We start from the raw sequence: 20,984 nt of genomic DNA, 5'->3' as shown, positions 1-20,984 counted from the left end.
AAATGACAAAATAACTAAAGTGCATAGGATAACTTGCTAAGAAGGTTTATGTGTCAGCATAGAAATCTTATTTGTGACATATCCTGAAGTGACAAAATGCTGCACATTCAAATAAATGAGTTCCTAAAGTCTGTCTAGAGAAATGTATGTAACTCTTGATTTGTTGATTCAATCAAAAGATGCCAAATTTGAAGAGTTGTTTTTTCCCTCAAGCTACTGTAGATGTTTTTGAAAAGGTGATGTTACCAGCAGTAGAAACAACAGAAATAACTGTCCTTCAATGTCACTGTATAATGGGAAATTACTATAAAATTTTAGAAAGACATCTTTGTCTCTGAACTATAACAATTGGACAATATACATTAGATATATCTATTTCAAGATGCCTTGGAATTACCTTTCCTAGATCTTTAGGGAAGAGTGGAGAGTGACACATTATACCATACAGCTGCATGTGCATCAATAAGATCATGCTGCCACGGAGAAGGCAAACGGCTTTCTTAGGTATAGCAGACTAATGTAAGATGTGTGAAATAATCCTACTTCTCTAGTCTACACTCGTAAGAGTTTAGACACAGTCTGCATCCAGTTTTAGGCCTGACTCTGGAGAAGGGCTGTGGGCCAGTGAGAGATTTTTTGGAGGCAACTTCAAGAATGATCAGAGGTCTAGAAACAATGATTTAAAAGGAAAACAGAGTGCACTGTGGTTGTTGCACTGAAGAAGACGACATTCAGAGTCATGATAACAATCTTGTAGTACATAAAAGACGCCTCCATAGCTGATAGAAAGAATCTGTTTGCTGCAATCCACAAAAATCATGGACAAGTATCGAGTTTAAGATGCAGCAGAGGAGACTAAACAAGGTAGTGGGGAAGCTTTCTAATGGTAAGGATAGAGAAGTAGTGGAACAGATTACTATGTGATGCTGCGAAAGCTCTGTCATTAGATGTGTTTAAAGCTAAAATAGGTAAAAAACTGAACAACAGGTATAACTGATTCTGCCTGGGATCAAAGGAATCTTTCTCTTCGTTATCAGAGTGTATTTGGAAAGTGTCTTCTGTGAGATCAGTTTTACCGTACAACTTTCAGATCTTTTAGTTTTTAAATGAAATAAATAATTTTGAAGATTTTTTTTAAAAAAGTTTTATTGTTAGCAGAGATAGGTCAGCTATGAGCACATTTGAAACGCCCATGCTCATCAGCTTATCCATTCTCTGCTTTTTTCCTTCTGTCTGACCAACAATCTCCTTTTTTTAAATTATTTTTTTTTGTACAGTTTCATCTACATATGGCTTAACTGCATTTTGTAAATTACTTATTTTTGTTTGCACATTCCTGTTACAGGTGTTCCACTGAAACCCCGGAAAGAATTAAAATTCATAGAACTTCAGTCTGGAGACCTGGAGGTGAAGTGGTCTTCAAAATTCAATATTTCTATTGAGCCTGTGATCTATGTTGTTCAGAGGAGGTGGAATCAAGGAATCCATCCAAGTGAGGATGATGCTACTAACTGGCAAACTGTGGCACAGGTCAGTTCTTTGTAAAGCCATATGGATCCCTAGCTTCCAGCCCCTGATCTAAAGGTCTTCTTCTGATCAGAGAAGAGTTAGATCACTTACAGGTGGGAGGCTCATGCAGAGGGATCCCCTTATAGGGTCTCTCTCTGGGTCACGACAGAGCTGCGAACTGAATCCAGATCTCCAAGGCCTTACTTCACTGCTCAGTGAACTGTTTTCCAGATTTACTCAGGAGAAACGAACTTCAGTATTTTCACTTCATAAAAAATTTGTGAATATATCAGTAAAGAAGTAAATAATGGCTTCCCTGTCCCTAAAAGAAAAAAAAATACTTAGAGGCTTATGTTTTTAAAATGAGTTTGTTTTGTGGTTTTGCTCTCTATAGACAAAACTCTATAGAACTAGATGGAGGCTTGATTTTCATAAGTCCAGTGAGTGGCACTTTCCTGTAAGCACATATTTATGATCTATTCAGATGGGAATTCCAAAGTCCCTGAAAACCCTGAAAGCTCTTGAAAAATGTAGAATTAGATACTAAAATCCACTGAAGGAAGTACATAAGAGGCATAGTCCTTTTGAGGTCAGTAGGACTCCAGTGCACAGTCTCCAATGCATAGCTTGGGTCTTATAAAAAAGATAAGAAATACAATTATTTAAAAGGTTATTTTTTTTTTTTTAATAAAGAGTGGAAAAAAGACTAAAACCTTTATTCTTTGTAAAATTGTTTTTTTTTCATGTTACCCTCACAATTTGGAGAAGCCTATGATGTCATGCTCTTATCACTCAGTGCAATCCAGACTGAAAATGTAACATTCATGAGCAAATGTTTCTTAATGAGAAGCAGCCAACAGAGCATAAATTTTCACTTAGTTTCTTCCCAGTTTCAATCTGTTTTTTAACATGCTGACAGTCCACCTGGATGGCAGAGTTCCAATCGTTTATCTTAACTGCTTCACCCTCATCCCTGCTGACAAGAAAAGTAAAATGCTGATTTTGAAAAGACCTGCAAAATGTCATTATGGCTAGGAAAAAAAGGAGAGAATAAATAGAGCCATCCACAAAATAAAGTAAGTAGTTTAAATTCTGTGACAGTCTGTCTTCATTCTCAGTTCAGATTGTGTAGGAAAAAGCTATCTTAAATTAATGTCAAGCTAGTGAAACTGAACATTCAGAAGTGAAGTTCTTAGCTTCAATGTGGTGCTACAGGGGCTGTCACTATGCCAGAGCCTTGCTCGGAAAAAATCACCTGCAGCAGAGCCTGACATGAAACGCTGCTTGTGCAAGCCCAAGGGAACATGCACACTTCCAAACCTGATAAGGTTGCAGTGACTTGTTCATTATCTCTCAGATGAGCTGCAGGTTTTCAATCTGCATACTCCATATTCAGCAAACAGCCTTCTGCTTTTGCTACCAGGAAAACACCGTGTAGCAAAAAAGAGCCAGATCTGAATTACTCCTCACTGTTACCGTGCCATGTATATGTGCTAGACTGTAGAAGCCCAACTCTTCTGGCTGGTGGATCCAGGCTGCAAAGGTAGCACACTGCTGTGCTCTTTCTCTTCCCAGAAACAGACCCCATGCACATTTCTGGAAGCATGTACCGTTTATGCTCCACTAGCATATATGAACTTCTGCCTTCTTGCAGTGGATTTACAGGAGAAAGTGTGTCAGAAATGTGTTCCTGTGCAAGAGTGATAAGAACCCTGACAGCTGCCCTTCCTGGGGCTGTGTCACAGGCAGGCAGAAGGGACTGAGTTAATCTCTGTGGCAGGAGAAGCCTCCTCCAACTGACACCTTTCTGAGAACTTCTGCATCACAAGAAACGTGTTTGTGTGGTGGAGCCTGCTGGGGATGTCAGTTCAGAGCAAGCATCGGGATGACTGACTGGCTTTTTGGACTGTGTATACCTTAAGGGACATACAGGCTGGGCACTCTTGAGGGGTACTAGTAATCAGAGTTTCTATCTCTACAGAGTAATGTACCTCCATGGTGTTTGTAGTTTTAGACATCCTACCAGGCAGTCAAATTTCTTAAGTGTGGCTACATGCAATACAATTTATTTTGCAGTATCAGCCACAAGGATGGATATCCAGTTTGACTAAAGTGATTGTGTGCACAGCCTCCAGGCTTTTCTTGTCCGTATAACTGAGATTTTTTTCTTGTATGATTCCAAACCACTGGGGCATGAGACCTTAATTGTAGGCAAAGGCTATGAAGAGCTCAGCCATTTATCTGAGAACTATTGGGACATCTCAGTCCAGGGGAGATAGATGATGCTAGCTCTTTCATTCCTCTGCAACTTAAGCTAGAGAGCATGTAAAAAGCAGTTGAAGGTCAAAAAGGCTGTGGGTGAGGATCTGAATTTCTCTATGCCTGTGTCTATATGTAGTGTAATTTCCCCAAGTTACTGTTTTCATCCTCTTATAAGAAATTTCATAATATTATATCAGAGATCCTCATCCAGTATTCTATTTTTATTATCTGTCCAAGAAGAAATGGGTTTATAATTTTCAATAATTTTATTTTAAGATGTTTACTTTTCAAAAAAACTTGCTGTTTTCTATTACATTTACATGAGCTAATTTGCAAGTAGTTTCTCGTGTCTCACAAATTTTTACTTGGTATTGAAAAAATAATTTTGAAAAAGTTTGTTTATATTGTATTGTATTGTGTCATCAGGTCTTTTCTGATGTTTTATTTTTAAGGAGGAAGGCTCAATCTATTAATAAAATATTTATTTAACTCTCCAAGTATATAAAGAAAGCAAACACCTTCCACTTCAGGAAGAAGGGATTTTGTTACCTTTAGTTTTTTGCTGCACATTTTGGGGAAAACTTGACATAGCTAATCATTTGACTAATTTCCACTGATTAATATAAAAACTGTGGGAACTGAGATGCTAGTTAGCCTAGTTAACTGTGATGTTCAGTGTCCTAAGTGATTATGACAAGTTTCTTACACTACTGTTTTTTAAGGTTCAACCAGCTGAGCAGGACCTGCTGCATTACCCCATGAGAATACTGTATATCTTGTGAACAAGCTTATCATTCTGTTTGGTGCTCGTGCTTTCTAAAAATAATAGTATTACTGTTTACTTAGGAAACTTAGGTATTTAATCATATTAAGCTAATTAATGAAGTTAATTTAAATATGCCAGGCCAGTTCTTTTCAGACAAAACACGTGTTGTGTGAATAGATGTCAAGTATGTGTGTGTGTGTGTATACTCGCACACACACACACACATATGCATGTATGCATATGAACAGACAATAATGAAGTTTACTTATTAGTTTATTCCTTTATCAAAATAAGGGGCAGCACTTACTGCTGTCTTGATTGTGATGGACCTTAGTGCTTCACCTTGGAATTGTCTAAACTCTGTGGATAACTAATCTTTTATAAAACTGAAAGTTTCTGAGACACATAAAGTGATGGTTCTGAGGATCGCGAAACGTATCTCAGCCCTTGACAGTGATAAATCCCAGTTGGAGCTAACCACCAGTCCTGTACACTAAAGACTTCATTCTCCATCTCCCAGGAGGGACTTGCTTTGGTAAGCATTCTTAGAAAGTGCCTGTCTTGTGAGGGATTGCATTCGCACAAAATAGGGGAGGTCTACTGTCCTTTGGTAGAGTGGTAGATGCAGTACTGTCAGGTTTCTTCTGTATCAGAAGAAATGTAATCACAGATCTTCTGATACCCCTCTCTCTCTGAACTGCAAATTCTTTTATCACTGTGTGTTGTTTCAACAGAAGGTGTGGAGCTCTGAAGTCTTCAGGGTAAGGCTGTCCTCTCCTATTTCCATTAAATCTTTGCACTACAGAAAGGAATCTAGGATTGACAGTGTGAAAGAAAGGGAATGAACACAGTGAAACAGCCCATTCATTACTGTAATTCTTGGGTAGGGGACAGTCCTCTGTAACAGTCTTTGTTACAAAGACCTTCTTACAGCAATTTTTACATATATATATATAAAAGACAGAAAAAAAATTATTGGAAGTGGCGACACAAGAATCCCATCTGAGTGGCCTAACTGCTATGCTACTGGGTCATATTCTCTTTCTTCTCCCTCCACATCCTAACTAATGCCACCTTTCCCTTACAAGAAATTGTAAATTTCGTCCTTCCTTTGTCTGAGGAACAGTTTTTGTCTGTGAATGTGGAACATGTTCTAATTCAAAATATCATGCAACATCCAAGATGCTAGGTAATATTTTCTCCCAGCCTCTCAAAGGATGGGTTTGAAGCTAGGTCATCCATGCTCTGGATAGGTACTTTGATCATTAATTGTATGAGCAGCAGGGGGAGACTTCTGTAGGTATTTTGAAGAGAATAGTAGATAACCCCCTTTTGGAAGACAGGATGAGGGGGCTACTTGCAGGAGAGGGCTCAGGGCTTAAACAGTTGAGGACTGATGGGAGAGGAGTAGAACTGTCAGTGCTTCCTAAATGGTGTAGCTCTGGGCAAATCTCAGCCATATTCTCACCTGAAAGTCCAACCACTTTCTTCTTTCTGGCCATTGCGGGTGGCCTGTTGTCCCTTGGACCTGAAATGTGCTCTTGAGAAGCTGTTCTCTATATTCTCTAGGTTATGTCATCGTAATTATGTGCTGCTTTCATATAAAGTTGTATCCTAATGTAATTAATGGGGACTTTCCATTGTCTTCATTTAACTTTGGATGGTAGTAAAGGTGGACATATTGGCCTATGATTTTTTCTGAAGACTCATTTGTTATTTTATTCTAAATGAAACACCTGTTAGGATTGGAGGTTAGCTTCAAAACTTTCCTCTTTTTCATAACTGAGTAATGCACAGAAAAAATAAATAGTCATAGTGATCTCGTAATGATTTGAGAGGTGATCTTGTTTTGTCTTTTATTTATGATTCTTAAAAAATATATACTAACATTCTAAGGAATCAATAAAATTGTTGTTTAATTTCTCTCCTATTCAGGCAGAATTCTAGGTGTGTGATGAAATTCAACCACTAGTTACTTAATACCACTCGGTATACCATTTAGTGGGCTTACATTAATATAAGGCAGATATTGAAAGGACTCTGAATGTTATGGTCACAGCTCCAAACATACTTAAGTAGTGAGAACTAACTAAACTAAAGCAATTAAACAAGAAATTCAGTTTATCATTAAGGTAGGATAAGATATCTCAGTAGTCTGTTGCTCTTTCTTGAAGTGTATTAATACTATGTAAAAGTTGCTTATAGGTGCCAAAGTAGTTCATAATGCAGGAGTTACAGATACAGCTCCTGCATGCTATTGAGTTTAACAGGAGCTTTGCCAACAGAATGAATGATGAAAGTAATAGGCCCAAGGCATGCTCATAAATTATAATAATTTTAGTGATATGGATTGACAGATTATTTGATTTTACAGTATTTCACGGTTGCCACAGAAAACTGACACAACTGAAATCCTTTCTTTTAATCAGTCCTAGCTGAATAGCTGAGCTGATGCAAATGATAAGATTCCTTAGCTGAGGAGTTAGGGGTCAAGTCTACTCAGATTATGCTTACCTTGTAACTAAATTTAGCAAATCTGTTTTTAAAAACCCACAGTGTTATAACTAGTTAATTACTATTAGGTATTAGTCCTGACCCTGATTTCAGTTGCAACAGTAGCCTGAATATATCCTTGGGGGTTTTTCTGTTAATACAGTGATAGTTTATATTACTCCAGTTCACTGTTGTGTCTTACCTGTAAATTCTTGAGTATGTGGGCCCGCATGCTGGAAAAAACTAGCACATTTGAGTGCTCCATAAAATGAAAATAAGGGTAGAAGTTGGTTCAGGTAGGCTTTTTCTTCCCTAGGGGGAACCCCTTCACTGGATGAGATAGTTCACTCTACAGGTAACATAAAAGCTAAAAAAAAGAAAGAAGATGAGGCAGACAATGAAAGTGTTAGGATTGTTATCTCTGCTTAAGCTAAAAAGACAAATACAGCAATCTGAATGGAGAAGGACTCTGAGTAGCAGCAACATGTGTGGGGCTCAAAGTCTGCAACACCTACCAGTCTGAGAGTAGGTAATAGTGCCATTTAGAAAGGCTTTCTTTCATTTACATGTACACACAAATGAGATACCTATTTCCCTAAGTTTTGTTTGTCATATAATGAAGAGATTAAGTGTGGGATAACACCTACGAATTCTATTTGTCAGGGCTCTAGAAATACCAATGCTGGAGAGCTGAGGCAAGTTCCTCAAGTTCTGGATATCTGAGTTATGTCAGCAGATACTACTTCCTTACACAGATTGGAAAAGGAGCCAAAAGCAGAAATTATCATAGACTCATGGAACACCAGGTTAGAAGTGACATCAAGGATCATCTGGTCCAACCTTACTTGGCAAAAGCACGGTCTAGGCAAGCTGGCCAAGCACCCTATCCAGCTGAATCTTAGAAGTGTTCAATGTTGAGTAATCCACCACTTCCCCTGGGGAGGTTATTCCAATGGCTGATTGTTCTCATTGTGAAAAATTGTCCTCTTGTGTCCAGCTGGAATCTCCCCATGAGTAACTTGCACCCATTACTTCTCGCCTTTTCCATGTGACTTCTTGCAAAAAAAGAGTCTCTATCTTCTTTGTAGCTACCCTTTAAATACTGGCATATGGTGATAAGGTCTCCCCTAAGCCATCTCAAGGCTGAAGAAACCCAATTCTTTCAGCCTGTCTTCACACAATGGGCTTCCCAGTCCCTTGATCATCTTTGCGACCTTCCTCTGGACCCTGTCCAGCCCTTTTCTATATAGCAGGAACCAAAACGGCACACAGTATTCCAGGTGTGGCCTGACAAGCGCAGAGTAGGATGGAATAATGACTTCTTTCTCTCTGCTGGTGATGCCCTTGTTGATGCAGCCCAGCGTGCACTTGGCCTTCTTTGCCGCTGCAGCTCACTGTTCACCCATACCGAGCTTGTTGTCCACCAGGACCCCCAGGTCCCTTTCCACAGAGCTGCTCCCCAGCCAGGCAGATCCCAGCCTGTGCTGCACTCCTGGATTATGTTTTCCAAGGTACAAGACCTTACGCTTGTCCTTGTTGAACTTCACAAGGTTCTTGCTAGCCCACTCTTCCAGCCTATCCAGGTCTTCCTGCAGGGTGGCTCTTCCTTCCCAAGTGTCCACTTCCCCACTCAGTTTGGTACCATCAGCAAACTTCATCAGGGCACACTTGATCCCATCATCCAGATCACTTATGAAGATATTAAACATCATTGTCTGGATATCAATCCCTTGGGGACCTGACCTGTGACAGGACTCCAGTTTGAAAAGGTTTTTATTCATCACCAGCTTCTGGGTGTGGCCTGGCAGCCAGTTCCCCACCCACCGCAAACACCACTTGTCTGGGCTGTAGCACATCAGTTTCTCTAGGAGGAGGCTGTGGAGAACTGTATTGAAAGCCTTGGAGAAATCCAGGTAGTCAGTGTCCACCATTTTCCCCACATCAACCAAGCAGGTTACTTTGTCACAGAAGGCAATCAGGTTTGTCAAGCACAGTTTGCCCTTTGTGAATCCATGCTGGCTTTTCCCAATCACGTGCTTCATTTGACTTGTGATAGACCCCAGGAGAATTTGTTCCATAACTTTTCTGTGGACTGAATTAAGACTGATGGACCTATAATTTCTGTTTCCATGTTGAAGCCCTTTTTGTAGATGGAGGTGACATTGGCCTTTTTCCAATATTCTGGGATGTGCCCTGATCTCCATGACTTCTCAAAGATTATGGATAGTGGCTTCATAAAGATATCAGCCAGCTCTCTTAACACCCTGAGGTGGATAACATTATGTGATACCTTTTTTGGGAACTACTTGGCATCGTTGCAAGGAACATTGAATCTTATACAGGTGTCATGGTTTGAGCCCAGAGGGCAACTGAGCAACACACAGTCGTTCACTCACCCATTTCCCCATTGGGAATGGGAAGGAGAATCTGAAACACGAATGGCTCAAAGAATCCATCTAAGGACAGGGAGGAGTAGCTCATCCATTATGGTCAAGGGGAAAAGACAGACTTGTCAGGGCAAGAAAAGAAAATATCACTTTAATTCAAATGCTAACAAAGACAACACTTAACAGACAAGGTGGGAACAGGGAGAAGGGCCACCACATCCAAAAAACACCTCCCCTCACCCCTCCCTCTTCCCAGGCTCAGCTCTGCCCCCGATCTCTGCCCCCATCCCCAGCAGTGCAGGGGTCAGGGGATGGGGGTTACAGTCAGCTCGTTGCTTCTTCCTTCTCAGGAGGTGGGGTGAACGCCACACATTGCTCCTCTGCTCCACATGGCTCCCCTCTCACTGGAAGCAGTCCTCCATGAACCTTCTCTAGTGTGAGTCCTTCCCATTGGATGCAGCCATTCCCATGCTGCTCCAGCGTGGGTCACCCCTGCGTGTTGCAGTCCTACAAGTACGGAACTACAACAGTGGGGGCTGCTTCTCCCCTCAGAGTCCAGGCTTACTTTAAGCATAGCCGCCTGTCCTGGAGTGGCTTTCTCCTCAGGCTTCAGGTCGGCCTCTGCTCTACTGCGGATCTCCATGGGTGGCAGGGGGCAGCCCTCCCATCTCACCACAGGATACAGGGGTATCTGCTCTGGCACACCTCCCTGCTTCCTTCTCCTTCCTTCCTTGGTGTTCATCCTTCTTGCAGCTCCTCCTCAGAGATCCCAACCTGCTCTCAGGTTCCCCTTCTCACATAAGTTCTCGCAGAGGTGCAGCACCGTCACTGATTGGCTTGGCCCTGGCCAGAGCTGGGTCTGACTTGGAGCCAGGGGACCTTCGAGAAGCTTCTCACCGGGGCCACCGCTGTAGACCCTCCCCTGCTGCCAGAAAAAATGCACCACAGAAACCCAGCACAACAGGGAAAGTGGGTTTTTGAAGCTGTAGAAAACAGAGCTTGTAAAAATAGATTAATGACACTACATTTTTAATGAGCTTGCATCTTTGGTCTGTAATGGTAATCAGTAATGATTGTATAGTATATTTAGACATGTACAGGACATTCGGATCAGGTGCATGTGTTATTTTGATTAAAGAATTAAATAAAAATGCTATAAACATAACATCCTAAAGGAAATTGAAAACTGGATAATTGAGAGGTAATTGCAAAAGTAAAATCCACAAGTATATTAGTTTCTGATGAGTTCTACAAAAATGCTATGTGTTCTGCACTTGGCAGTGACTCAGTTGTTACCAGGAAGCTGTGTTCTGTTCTGGTGTTTGGACCTTGGGAAGAATAAGAAACAGTGCAGAATATAGTTCTTTAAAGGTTTGAAGGGGAAAAAAAGATAGGGGAAAGCAGGGCTCAGAATAAGAGCATGTAAAGCACCTCCTACTGAAAGAGTTCAGAGTGCATCTATGCTTATGCCATATTTCAGTGGTTAAGGTACTCCCCACAGAAGTTGGAAACTGAACTCATGACACTAGCAGTCTCAGTGGGTGTTGTTGGAGGAAAGGTCATCTCCTATGACCTGAGAAAAGTCTGCAGGGAAGAGTTAAGGCTGTAAGTGTCTTTTTGACATAAGTGGCAAAGATCTGAAAAAGGCTTACATTCATTACCTGAGGGTTTTGTGTTTCCTATGAACAAGAAGAAGCGGCTTCTCACAGTGCTGGATTTTGTGAAGCCACTTTGAACCCCTAATTCTATGAGAACTGAGAACTGGAGAAATCAGTCCTGTGACCTGAGACAGTGAGTTTCCTGCAGTGTCAGCACCTGAACAGTTAGGTCCTTTACACTGGTGAAGGTTGTGATACCTGGAAAGCTAATTTTGTGAATTTAACAGTTCACCAATTTTCTTAAGGTTACTTTTTCCAGAAGAGACCTGCAATGCACTGTAAAATTGGGTGTAAGCTGTAGATGCTTTGCGGTGCAGAATGATGCTTGTAGTCAGGTGAGGTGGTTTCATACAGCCTGCTGACACTGGTACGTGCGTATTCAGTCTAACTAACATGGGAGATGATAGCACAACTAGCCATGTCAGAACAAAGAGTGTAAGTGTGATGTTTTCCCCACCAGACTACGGACGAGCGGGTTCGGCTGCCAGACATCCGAGCGAGCAGGTGGTACCAGTTCCGCGTGGCAGCCGTGAACGTGCACGGCACAAGAGGCTTCACGGCACCCAGCAAGCACTTTCGATCCTCTAAAGGTTAGTTTTCATTTGCTATGTCTGGTGCTCACCTTCTGCTCGCTCACACGTGGAGCGCAGCCTGATCTGCCTGCTTCTGTGGCAGAAGGTTTTAACAGGTGGGTTTTGGGTAGTTCTGCCATCGGCTTTAGAAAGGGTGTGATATTTGTTTGAAGTTGGAAAAGGGATTAAAGGTTAAAGATGTCATTATTCTTTTATCAGTAAGGGGTCTCAAAGAATAAACCTCTCTTTAAACATTTTCTGCACAGTTGGTATCAAACAACATGACCCTGACCACGAAACGTGAAGGAACTGGGGTTTCAGTCTGTTATTCTGAGAGGTTTCCCTTATTTTTCTTTTTAGTTATGAGAAATATTTTGCTGCCATATGTTTAATAGAGTATTGAAATATTTTGTTGCCTGAATCTAAATAATTGTAGCAGCATTGTTTTGATGGCTCTCTTAATATAACTTTCCCATTGCTAGCACTAATTGTAACCAAGACAGGTTTAAGAATAAAAAGGGTATAAATGCTAAGTAGCATGTTTCTGTTCATTAGAAAGGCATGCTGGACAATCCACAAAGTATTGTAGGAATTTTTGTTGCCATTTCTGGTTTTGCAAGGCTTTGGGTAATAGGAGAACTTTGAAAATTATTTCTGTACCGGTAAGCCATACTTGGGGGATGGGGAAGATAGAAATGGATCTCCCATCCCGTGAAGTTGCTGGCATTGTCCCTGGTGTGCCTTTGACACAAACGAAGCAAAATTTTCACAGATGACTCTCAGGCGTAGTATAGGAGTTAGCACAGGCCAGGAACTATTCCCGACAGACAGATGGTCTGCATGTGGTCACCCGCACTTAAAGGCAGTTGATAATGTGGGCATAGTCAGACCATGCTAGTTGACTTTAGTGCCAAAGAATGAGATCTAGCATTCTTCACTCTACTAATAGAGGTAGTTTCTAATAGAAAGACCTGTCTTTGTTTTAGTAGTGACAGAATCTTTACGCTGGTATAACGCATACTTCAAGGAACGCATTTCCTCCTCTTTCTGCAGACAGAATTATCTGTCTGTATACAGGCAGTTGCCATCTATGGGTTCCCGTGCTAGCTTTTAGCTTGCTGTTTGGCCATAGTCAGTCCTAGAAAAAAATCTTATTGTAAATGTAGTTATAGAGGCATGCAAGTACTTTTGCTGGTATGAATGGTTTAATTACTTACTAAATAAGTATATATTAGTCTTAATCATTTTTTTGTGCTATATCCATATTTGTTGTAGGAAGGTTGGCTGGCATAGCTATCCTATTACTTCTGTGACCACAAACCTTTTCAAGTATAAAATAAGTATTATTTTAAGAATTTATTATTCTGAAGTAACATACCATTTCAGTCACATCAAAAGTACATCTCCTTCAAACTGTGTTGAGCTTACTGCATGGACTCGGCAGCAGCAGTAGCTTTCTCTTTGCTTTTCTTCATGAGCAGCACTTCAGCAGATGCAGCACTTTGTTGCTGAATCTGACACCAGCTTCCTCATCAAACTGAGATCACTGTCAGTTCTTTCACTGAGTTTGTAAAGATTTTCCAACTATTCTGCTTGGAACTACTATAATTGCAATTACATAAAGACATATCATGATAATACTGAGGTTTTGCCTTGAGCGTGACATTTTCAGGCAGGATTTGTATTACTTTCCAAAAAATTCATCCCCTACAGACTGTGCTAGCCACAGGAGTATATTATTCATAATACCTACCTTAGTATCGTAAGTCATACTGAAGGTCTCTTTAGCCCAGTATCTGACCCCAGCCAAAAGTGGGTTTCTGGAGCACAGTGTAAGAAAAGGATAAGCACATAGGGATATTTCTTCAGAATAGTCTCTCAGCTGGCAGTAATTTGTGTTTCAGGAGCTTGTGGTTTTGAAATGATTGCATGGTAGATACTAGAGTCCTCTTTTTCTGTGGTCTCTGCAGCTACTCCTGAAGCACTAGCTCTCCTTCAGTTCTGCTCACAGCTGTCTGGTGGAGGTGGAGATCACTTTTAGGACTTTGTGACAAGGACAGTGGGAGCCAGTAGTAACTCTACATGCAGAATAGCAGAAAGTATCTCGCCAGCGTTGTTCAAAAGGCTTCTATAATTCTCAAAATAACATTTTTCATATCTAAAATCCAGCCTTTGGCAGAGAATCATGAATTGCCAGACAAACAGCAAGGAGTTCAGTTAACAATCAGCTTTGTAGCCAAAATAATCCTACTCTGGCAGTTCATTTGACTACTTTGGAGGCTTTGGTATTGTCAGTGGTTATTATAAAGATACCATGTTCGCCAGATGAAACATGTGGATGCACTAGGTGACTCACATGAAGAGGCTGCTGGTTGGTGACTGTCAGGAATGATACTGGGATGCTTCAACCGGTATCTCTTAGCCTTCATGTCCCTAAGTGGGCACTCATAGCAGTAACAGTTACAGTGTCGTATAGACATTTAATAACTACTTTGGTGCTCAGTGGGAAGTGACAACCCCTGCCTGGCAGAGAGGCAAGAAACTGCTGCTCAGACGTGCCTATTTCTTTGAGTGCCAGCATCTACTGACTCCTGCTGAGCTCCTGCAGGCACATTTCACCTCCAGTTTGGAAAAGGGAAGTGGACTTTGGCACATCACCTTTGGAAGATTGCTGACTGTCTGTGCTACATTTGTGTGAAGTGTGGATAGAAATTCACATCAGTTCTTGTACTGTTTCACTTCACCCTGTTGTGCCAAGACCAAGAGAAGATTATTATCTTCATCAGACTTAACAGAAATTTTCTTCAAAAAGAAACCTTTTGATCAAGAAACATGACAGCAATTCCTAAGACAGTTTCTCATGCAAGATGCTGAACTATTACCAATTGCTCATAAGTTATAATGAATAGCAACTTTGGGTTTATTTTTTATTGAAAGGAGGACAAACATGATATATAATCTGAATCTAAGGAGGAGTACGACACCACTAAGTCTCTGTCACTAAATATTTTAAGCTGTTAAAAAGAACACTCAAAAACATTGGTGCTGTAATTATGTGGAGAGAAACTTTTTGTCTGTTTACCACAATACTGTATTATACTATTTTGTGGTTTTTTTTCAAATTCAAAAAATGTGATCTCTAAGTAGACACAGCAAAGTAAGATTTTGTTTTATTCAAAATTATCTTAAGTCTTCCAGGGTGTGCAAATTCCATTAACTTTTCTATCACTAAATAAAGCTCCTTATTTTCCAAATTCATTTAATTTCCAGTCATGAAAAAGATGAAACCAGGAAAACAAGAGTATTTTATCAAGCATTTCAGTTTACCATTCTTCATCTAGTTGTGTTTTGAGGTTTTATCTACTGCAGCTTTTGATGCTCTTATACTGTAAACATTTGAGGTTTAGTGAAGGTTTATTGGCTGTTTTACGCTGCCTTATGTGTTTATTTGTGGCATTAATCTGTAAATAATAAATAATCAAAGTGATACATCTGAGATAATTTAAATATTCAGAGCTTAAGCAGAGATATTTTTTTTTTTAATGCTGTTTATTACTTTTTTGTAAAGGCAATGAAGGGTTTACATGTGCTTGTCTGGCATGACCATTCACAGGGAATGAAGTGATGCTTCATTTTATCAAAATGCCATTCCAAAATTACAAGAAACACAGGTTAGACTATGCCTAACTGGAGCAGAGTGGCTAGAAGATGAAGTGAATACTATACCTAGGAGAGTGTATACTTTCCTAGAAGTAAGACTCTACACTTGGATTTTCAGATTGATATGGTCAGCTAAAATTGATCAAAACTTTCTGCTTTTTTGACAGTGGTTTCCAATTCACTTTTCAGGGTTTTTATATTGTGTATGCTTTCCTTTTTATCTTTAACTGAATGGCAGCAATTTGCAATAACACCATTAAATCAAGCTAACAGAATGCCTGGCAGAACATTTTTGATCCCAAAAGGTACAAATATATTTCTCTTTATATTTTGACTGGCTCTTTCCAAGCTGCTTAATTTTCTCTGGAATCAGGAGAGAACTGTTCCTACAATCCAAAAATTAGTCTCCTTGGATGAAAAGCTACCTGAGTTTTACTCCCAGTAAGCAGGCACTGGATAGCCTAACTCAACTGGTCAGAAGCTGCTCAGCACTAGTAATACAATTTTTAATTTGTTTTATTTGGATATGAGTTTTTAGGGTATTTTTTCTAGCTTTTTATGATATATGATGAGAATGAACTATTAGTAATAGAGACTGCAGTTAACTACAGGGATCAGTGTTACACATTTCCATATAATATTTTATCTTGCTGGTCTGTAGTTAGGTACTGTGACATTCTCCGAGGCAAAAAGAGACTGTAAGATCAACACAATGAGCCCAGACTGTCCATTCCTTCTACCTCTGCTAAAGGTTTTTACCTTCAACTTGAAGGCAGTTGCTAGCATACACAGGATAAATTGTCAAGCAAAAGGAAGGAGACAACATTGTTTTCACAGCACATAAGTACCATGCTGAATGTGATTTCATGCATACATTACTGAGTGTTAGTAAAACCAGAACAGACACCCACTCCCGGCAATAAAATTCTTTTTGTTGCTCCTTTGGGACCAATGATTTTTTTATACTGTTGCACAGCTGGTTTATGTGTGCCATTTCCATTGGGCAAAGCCATTCCTCCCGCTTATGCCTTGGAACTGTTTAATGGTTGGAAACTTGTCTGTAGAGCAGCTTCAGCAAATTTTTAGAGTTGGACAGTCCAATGTTTAAAAGACAGCAATGAGAGATCCATTTTAAGTCAGAGAAAAAAAAGGGTTTAAATTAGAGTCAAACTTGCTATCGCTTTTACAGCTCAGAATGTGAATTTCAGTTCCAATGTCATTATTTCCTTCTCTGACATATATTCCAAATCATTTACTGTTCTCACTACAGTTGCCACATCTAAAGCCAAAGTGGATGCATTGTAGCAGTGTATGATGTGATTCTTGAGTATACTGTTTTGACAAGGCTGTGAAAGTGATTTCAGATCCTATTGTTTGAAAGAATTTTGTAAAATATAAATTATAACTATGTTTACAAATACGAGCGTGGGAAGACGTGCATTTTGAAATGGTGATGATGTGAAGGTTTTCTTTTTTTATTTGTATCAAGGAATCCTCCCTTTTGGGGATGGGAGGCAGGGTTTTGCTTGTGATGGCTGAGTAGCCAGCAAGACAGGAATTTAAGTCCTTTGGGTATACTCAAGCCAGATACAATCCAGACAAATGCAGTACTTATTCCATGTGCTGGAACAGCAGCTTCAGCCTTGACCTAATGAAGCTATCATTCCTAGCAGTGAGAAGTGATTTACTTGTCAAGCTGCTGAGACCAGAATTTTTTTGGATTTGAGGACAGCTGTCCCTGCCAAATTCAGTATTTATACATAATGACTTTTATTTTATTTGAGTTATAGTATAAACTGCAAAGGAAAAGCTGCAACAAGCATCACTCTTTCTGCAAATCAAAGAATTTGATTTAACACGCAGATAAGTTAGTGTATATAAAATTTCAGAACTTTACATTTGAAAAACTGGCAGTAGTTTCCATTCCAGTAATTTAATGTTCATGTATCTGAATTGTACATGTGGGCAGTCAGTCAAAGGGATCACAAATATATGAAAATAACAGTAGAATGGCTGTTATCTTTATAATTAGCAGAATGCCAGTTTAGCTTCACAGTCAGGTTAACAAATACCTTATGTGTATAAGCTTTGTAATCCAGTACGAGTTATTAGACCTTGAAGTATTTCAGCATGACTTGTGTACTACTTTTAATGTCTACATAGACATAAGCATGACAGAGCACCTTGTGGAAGCATGACTTCTCCATTCAGTAATGCAGAATAAACCAGATAATCTCTTATCTGGTAACTGGCAGGCAAGTGTTATTGAGGAGCATGCTCTTATACTTAACAGTTTTTTGGGTTTGGGTGGTTTTCGTATTTGGTTTGGTTTTTTTTTTTTTTTTTTTGATGGGGGAGGCTTTAGAGAGGTCTGGGGGCATTGTTGGGGTTTTTTCTGTTTGTTTTTTGAGGGTGGGGTTTGGGTCATTTGGGTTTTTTTCCTGTTACTAACAGATATCACAATATCTTGCCTTGTTGCTATTCCTTCTCACCTGTTTGTTTTGCTGGTGAAACTCAGTCCTTTCAAATGAAAGAATTTATTAATCTTCCTGTTTTTTTTGGCTTACAAAATGATAGTTCTGTCAATTGTAATAGTGATGAGTGTCACAGAAATATATAGAAATATATTAATAAATTGTATAGTGGTATTGAAATCCTAAATATGGAATGGATCCTCAGCTGGTATAAAATGCTCATATTGGCTTCATATTTCAGGTAATAAGCCCCAAATCCAATAAATATTTTACTGTTGTGTCTCTAAAATCAGACAAGTTTTTTGCAGAAGATTAAATGCAAAACTGTATTAAGTCTTGTTCACCTTTGACATCTTATGTCCTTCTAGTTTATTGTTTTCTCCAGTTCAGTCTACCAGTTTTAAAAAAGCTCCTCTAGAAAATGTGTCACTTTCAAATGTCTAGCCTTTTCATGTCTGTCAACTGCAGATCTTCTGCCTTTCTGTCTTCTACTACTACCACCATCACTCTTCCTCCTTGTCAAAGGCATTTTTGTGGATGATATTTGCAAGTCTTGCAAAAGAGAGACTTTGAAGAAAGGGAGCACTCAGGAAAATGTTTCTGCTACTGCTGTATTATTTCAATTTTATTCTTTTTAAGAGGATGTTCTTTCTTTCCTTAACTGTAATTACCCAATGATTTTTAATATAATGTTTACATTTTCCCATAGCAAAGGAGAAACACTACTAGCTTTTCTTTTAGATATGGATCAGCATTTGTCAGCTGACTGGCCCGTTTCTAGTGAACATAGAAGAAATGCTACTGATAAAGTAATGTTTTCTATAAACTGCAATTATAAAAAGTACAGGGTGAAATGCTGGTGCTATAGAAGTTAGAATAAATGATCTCTTACTTTCAGTATGCACATAGCTCTTCCTTACTGTTTTCTTTTTCTGCTTATGTCACTGGGAAAAATAGGTATGTTTGAAGTTACCTTAAAAAAAACTAAATTCCTGTGATTCTAAGACATGTAAAAGCTAGGTTCTGGTCAATCACTATACAAGGAAAATTACACACTACCTTGTATACTTATGGTGACAGAAACATTTGAAAAGGAAGAAAGTAAATTTGGTAATTTGCTTTTAGATTTATAAAAAACTGGTGGATAGAACTTAAAAATATTTTTAATCATGTAATACACTTTGTCCAGAAAAGCTATTTCATTTAACTTTTAGATTTTTTTAATTACTCTCCGACTCTTCTACAGATGTAGAATGAAGACAAGCATGTTTTATGGTTAGAATTATTTTTGCTTATATCTGACCATTTGTGAAGACATACTCCCTGAAACAGTTTAATTCTATCCCATATCTTATGTATACATAATACATGATGCATAGTACTTCTGGGAGATAACCTGAATAATTCACCTACAGTAATATGATCATATTGCACTTCAGGTTATAAATGTTTTATTGCCATAATACATTGTCATCTAACATAAAAACCCCATAACATTTTAAATCAGTGAAGATGAATACTTAATAAAGATTTTGATTAATGAATCAAGATTCAGTTTATATTTATTGTACCTAAATTTCATTTTACATCTACTTATTTTATTAAATGATAGAAGTAAATGAAAAGTTGTGTTAGAGAAGAGTACAAACCATTTAACTAAATTCATCTCTTAAATATATCCCTTACAATAGAAATAGCTTTGTATACTTTAAGACGGAGTTATTGGCTACTTCACAGGTAAGGAATTAAGTGTAAGAACAGTGCTTCTCCAAAGCCAGAAAAAATATCGGGAACTGGCTTGCAAGCTGATTTTAAAAATGAGTGAGAAGAAATAAGGAATTCTCATTATTTTCAAAATTAAGTTAAATTTCCAGAATTCTTAAACTCAAGTATGCTTTGTAACTTTTATGGCCAAAAGTTAGGTTGAATTATATGTGTGTGGAAACAGGGGCATCCATTACTATTTAACTAAAATGGCATGTGTGAGGAAACAGGAGCATCCATTGTTATTTAACCAAGAGTCCTGTTAAGTAACAGGAACAAGCCGTTATTTCACATCTGCTGATCTTTAAAGGGAAATGCTGTCTTTATTAATTCTGAATGTGTCTGTTTGCATGAACTAAATGATGGAATTTTTCAGTGAGACTGTTTGTCATAGGGATTATCTGATGAATTTAGTAGGCCTGGAAAGTTCATTTAACAGCTCATTTACCATTATAAAAAGATGCAGGTGAACCATGAAGTAAATGAATGCCTGGTGTCCCCTCTGCACATCTTCAGTTTTATTTTTGGCAAATAAGTGGTGGCTCATTTGGCTAAAAATTTATATGAAAACTTTTTTTTTTTTTCAATCAGTTTGTTTTTTCATGCCTACAGGCTCATAACTTGCCCTAACTACTATGAATTTCCTATATTCTGCCTGATATACATTTACATTTTTTTGAGTCACGCTGTTTACTTTTACTTAAATTTTAATTTTTGCTTCCTTATATGTTGTCACCAATGTTTGATTATCATGGGCATTTAAAAAAAAAGTTGAACTTAAAAAGTAGCATTAAAAAGTAGGAGTTAGTAAATAGCAAATTGGACTTTCAGAAGCTCAATTGCAAAATTTCTGTTGATTCACATTATGTGAGGCTGGGGTATTAAACAGGAGGTCCACAAGGAGGACCTAACATTCAATATTGGAAAAGGTCAGGTGTCCTTCTTGAACCTAGGGTCAGCACAAAGACAGCTGAAGATATAATATCTCAGTTGGTATTGACCAGAAATTAAACCAGAATAGCAAAATAAATCACAAGGATAGCTAATTGCTTTTTGTTGTTCTAAAAAAAAAAAAACCCTACAAGCTTCTATGAAATTATATCTTAATTATATTTAATCTAAGAAAGTGGTTATGTCCCATAGTGGTACATATCAGTACTAGAATTCTGAAGAAAGATTCAACATACAGAAACATAATTTTGTCTGAGAATTTTCTGCAACACTGAAAAAATATTTAGTGTTTCCACCATACAATTCTGTGATGACTGTACAATGCCACTTGTAGCACATGAGTGTTATACACTAACAATGTATTTAAAGTAGTAAATGACAGAAGTAGAACTGATAGTCTGGTACATTTTGATAAAGTTTCATAATGTTTGTGAACTACCAACAACATAGAATTGTTATAAAACTAGATGCTAACCCATAATTCTTAT

At 38.6% G+C, this 20,984-nt stretch overlaps 1 protein-coding gene across 2 annotated transcripts in view; it reads left to right on the top strand.

The window, feature by feature from the left end:
- Window positions 1–20,984, top strand: part of ANOS1 (anosmin 1) — a 151,986-nt gene that overhangs the window by 91,532 nt on the left and 39,470 nt on the right. For both annotated transcript variants that reach the window (XM_042788932.1, XM_032986926.2), the window contains exons 5-6: window positions 1,346–1,530; window positions 11,536–11,665. In XM_042788932.1, the coding sequence (XP_042644866.1) occupies window positions 1,346–1,530; window positions 11,536–11,665 (315 nt within the window). The remainder of the gene's footprint in view (window positions 1–1,345; window positions 1,531–11,535; window positions 11,666–20,984) is intronic.

The sequence above is a fragment of the Tyto alba genome, unplaced genomic scaffold (assembly GCF_018691265.1).
Source record: "Tyto alba isolate M040663 unplaced genomic scaffold, T.alba_DEE_v4.0 Super-Scaffold_14, whole genome shotgun sequence".
Classification (NCBI taxonomy): Eukaryota; Metazoa; Chordata; class Aves; order Strigiformes; family Tytonidae; genus Tyto; species Tyto alba.
This window is presented reverse-complemented; position numbering and strand designations above follow the sequence as displayed.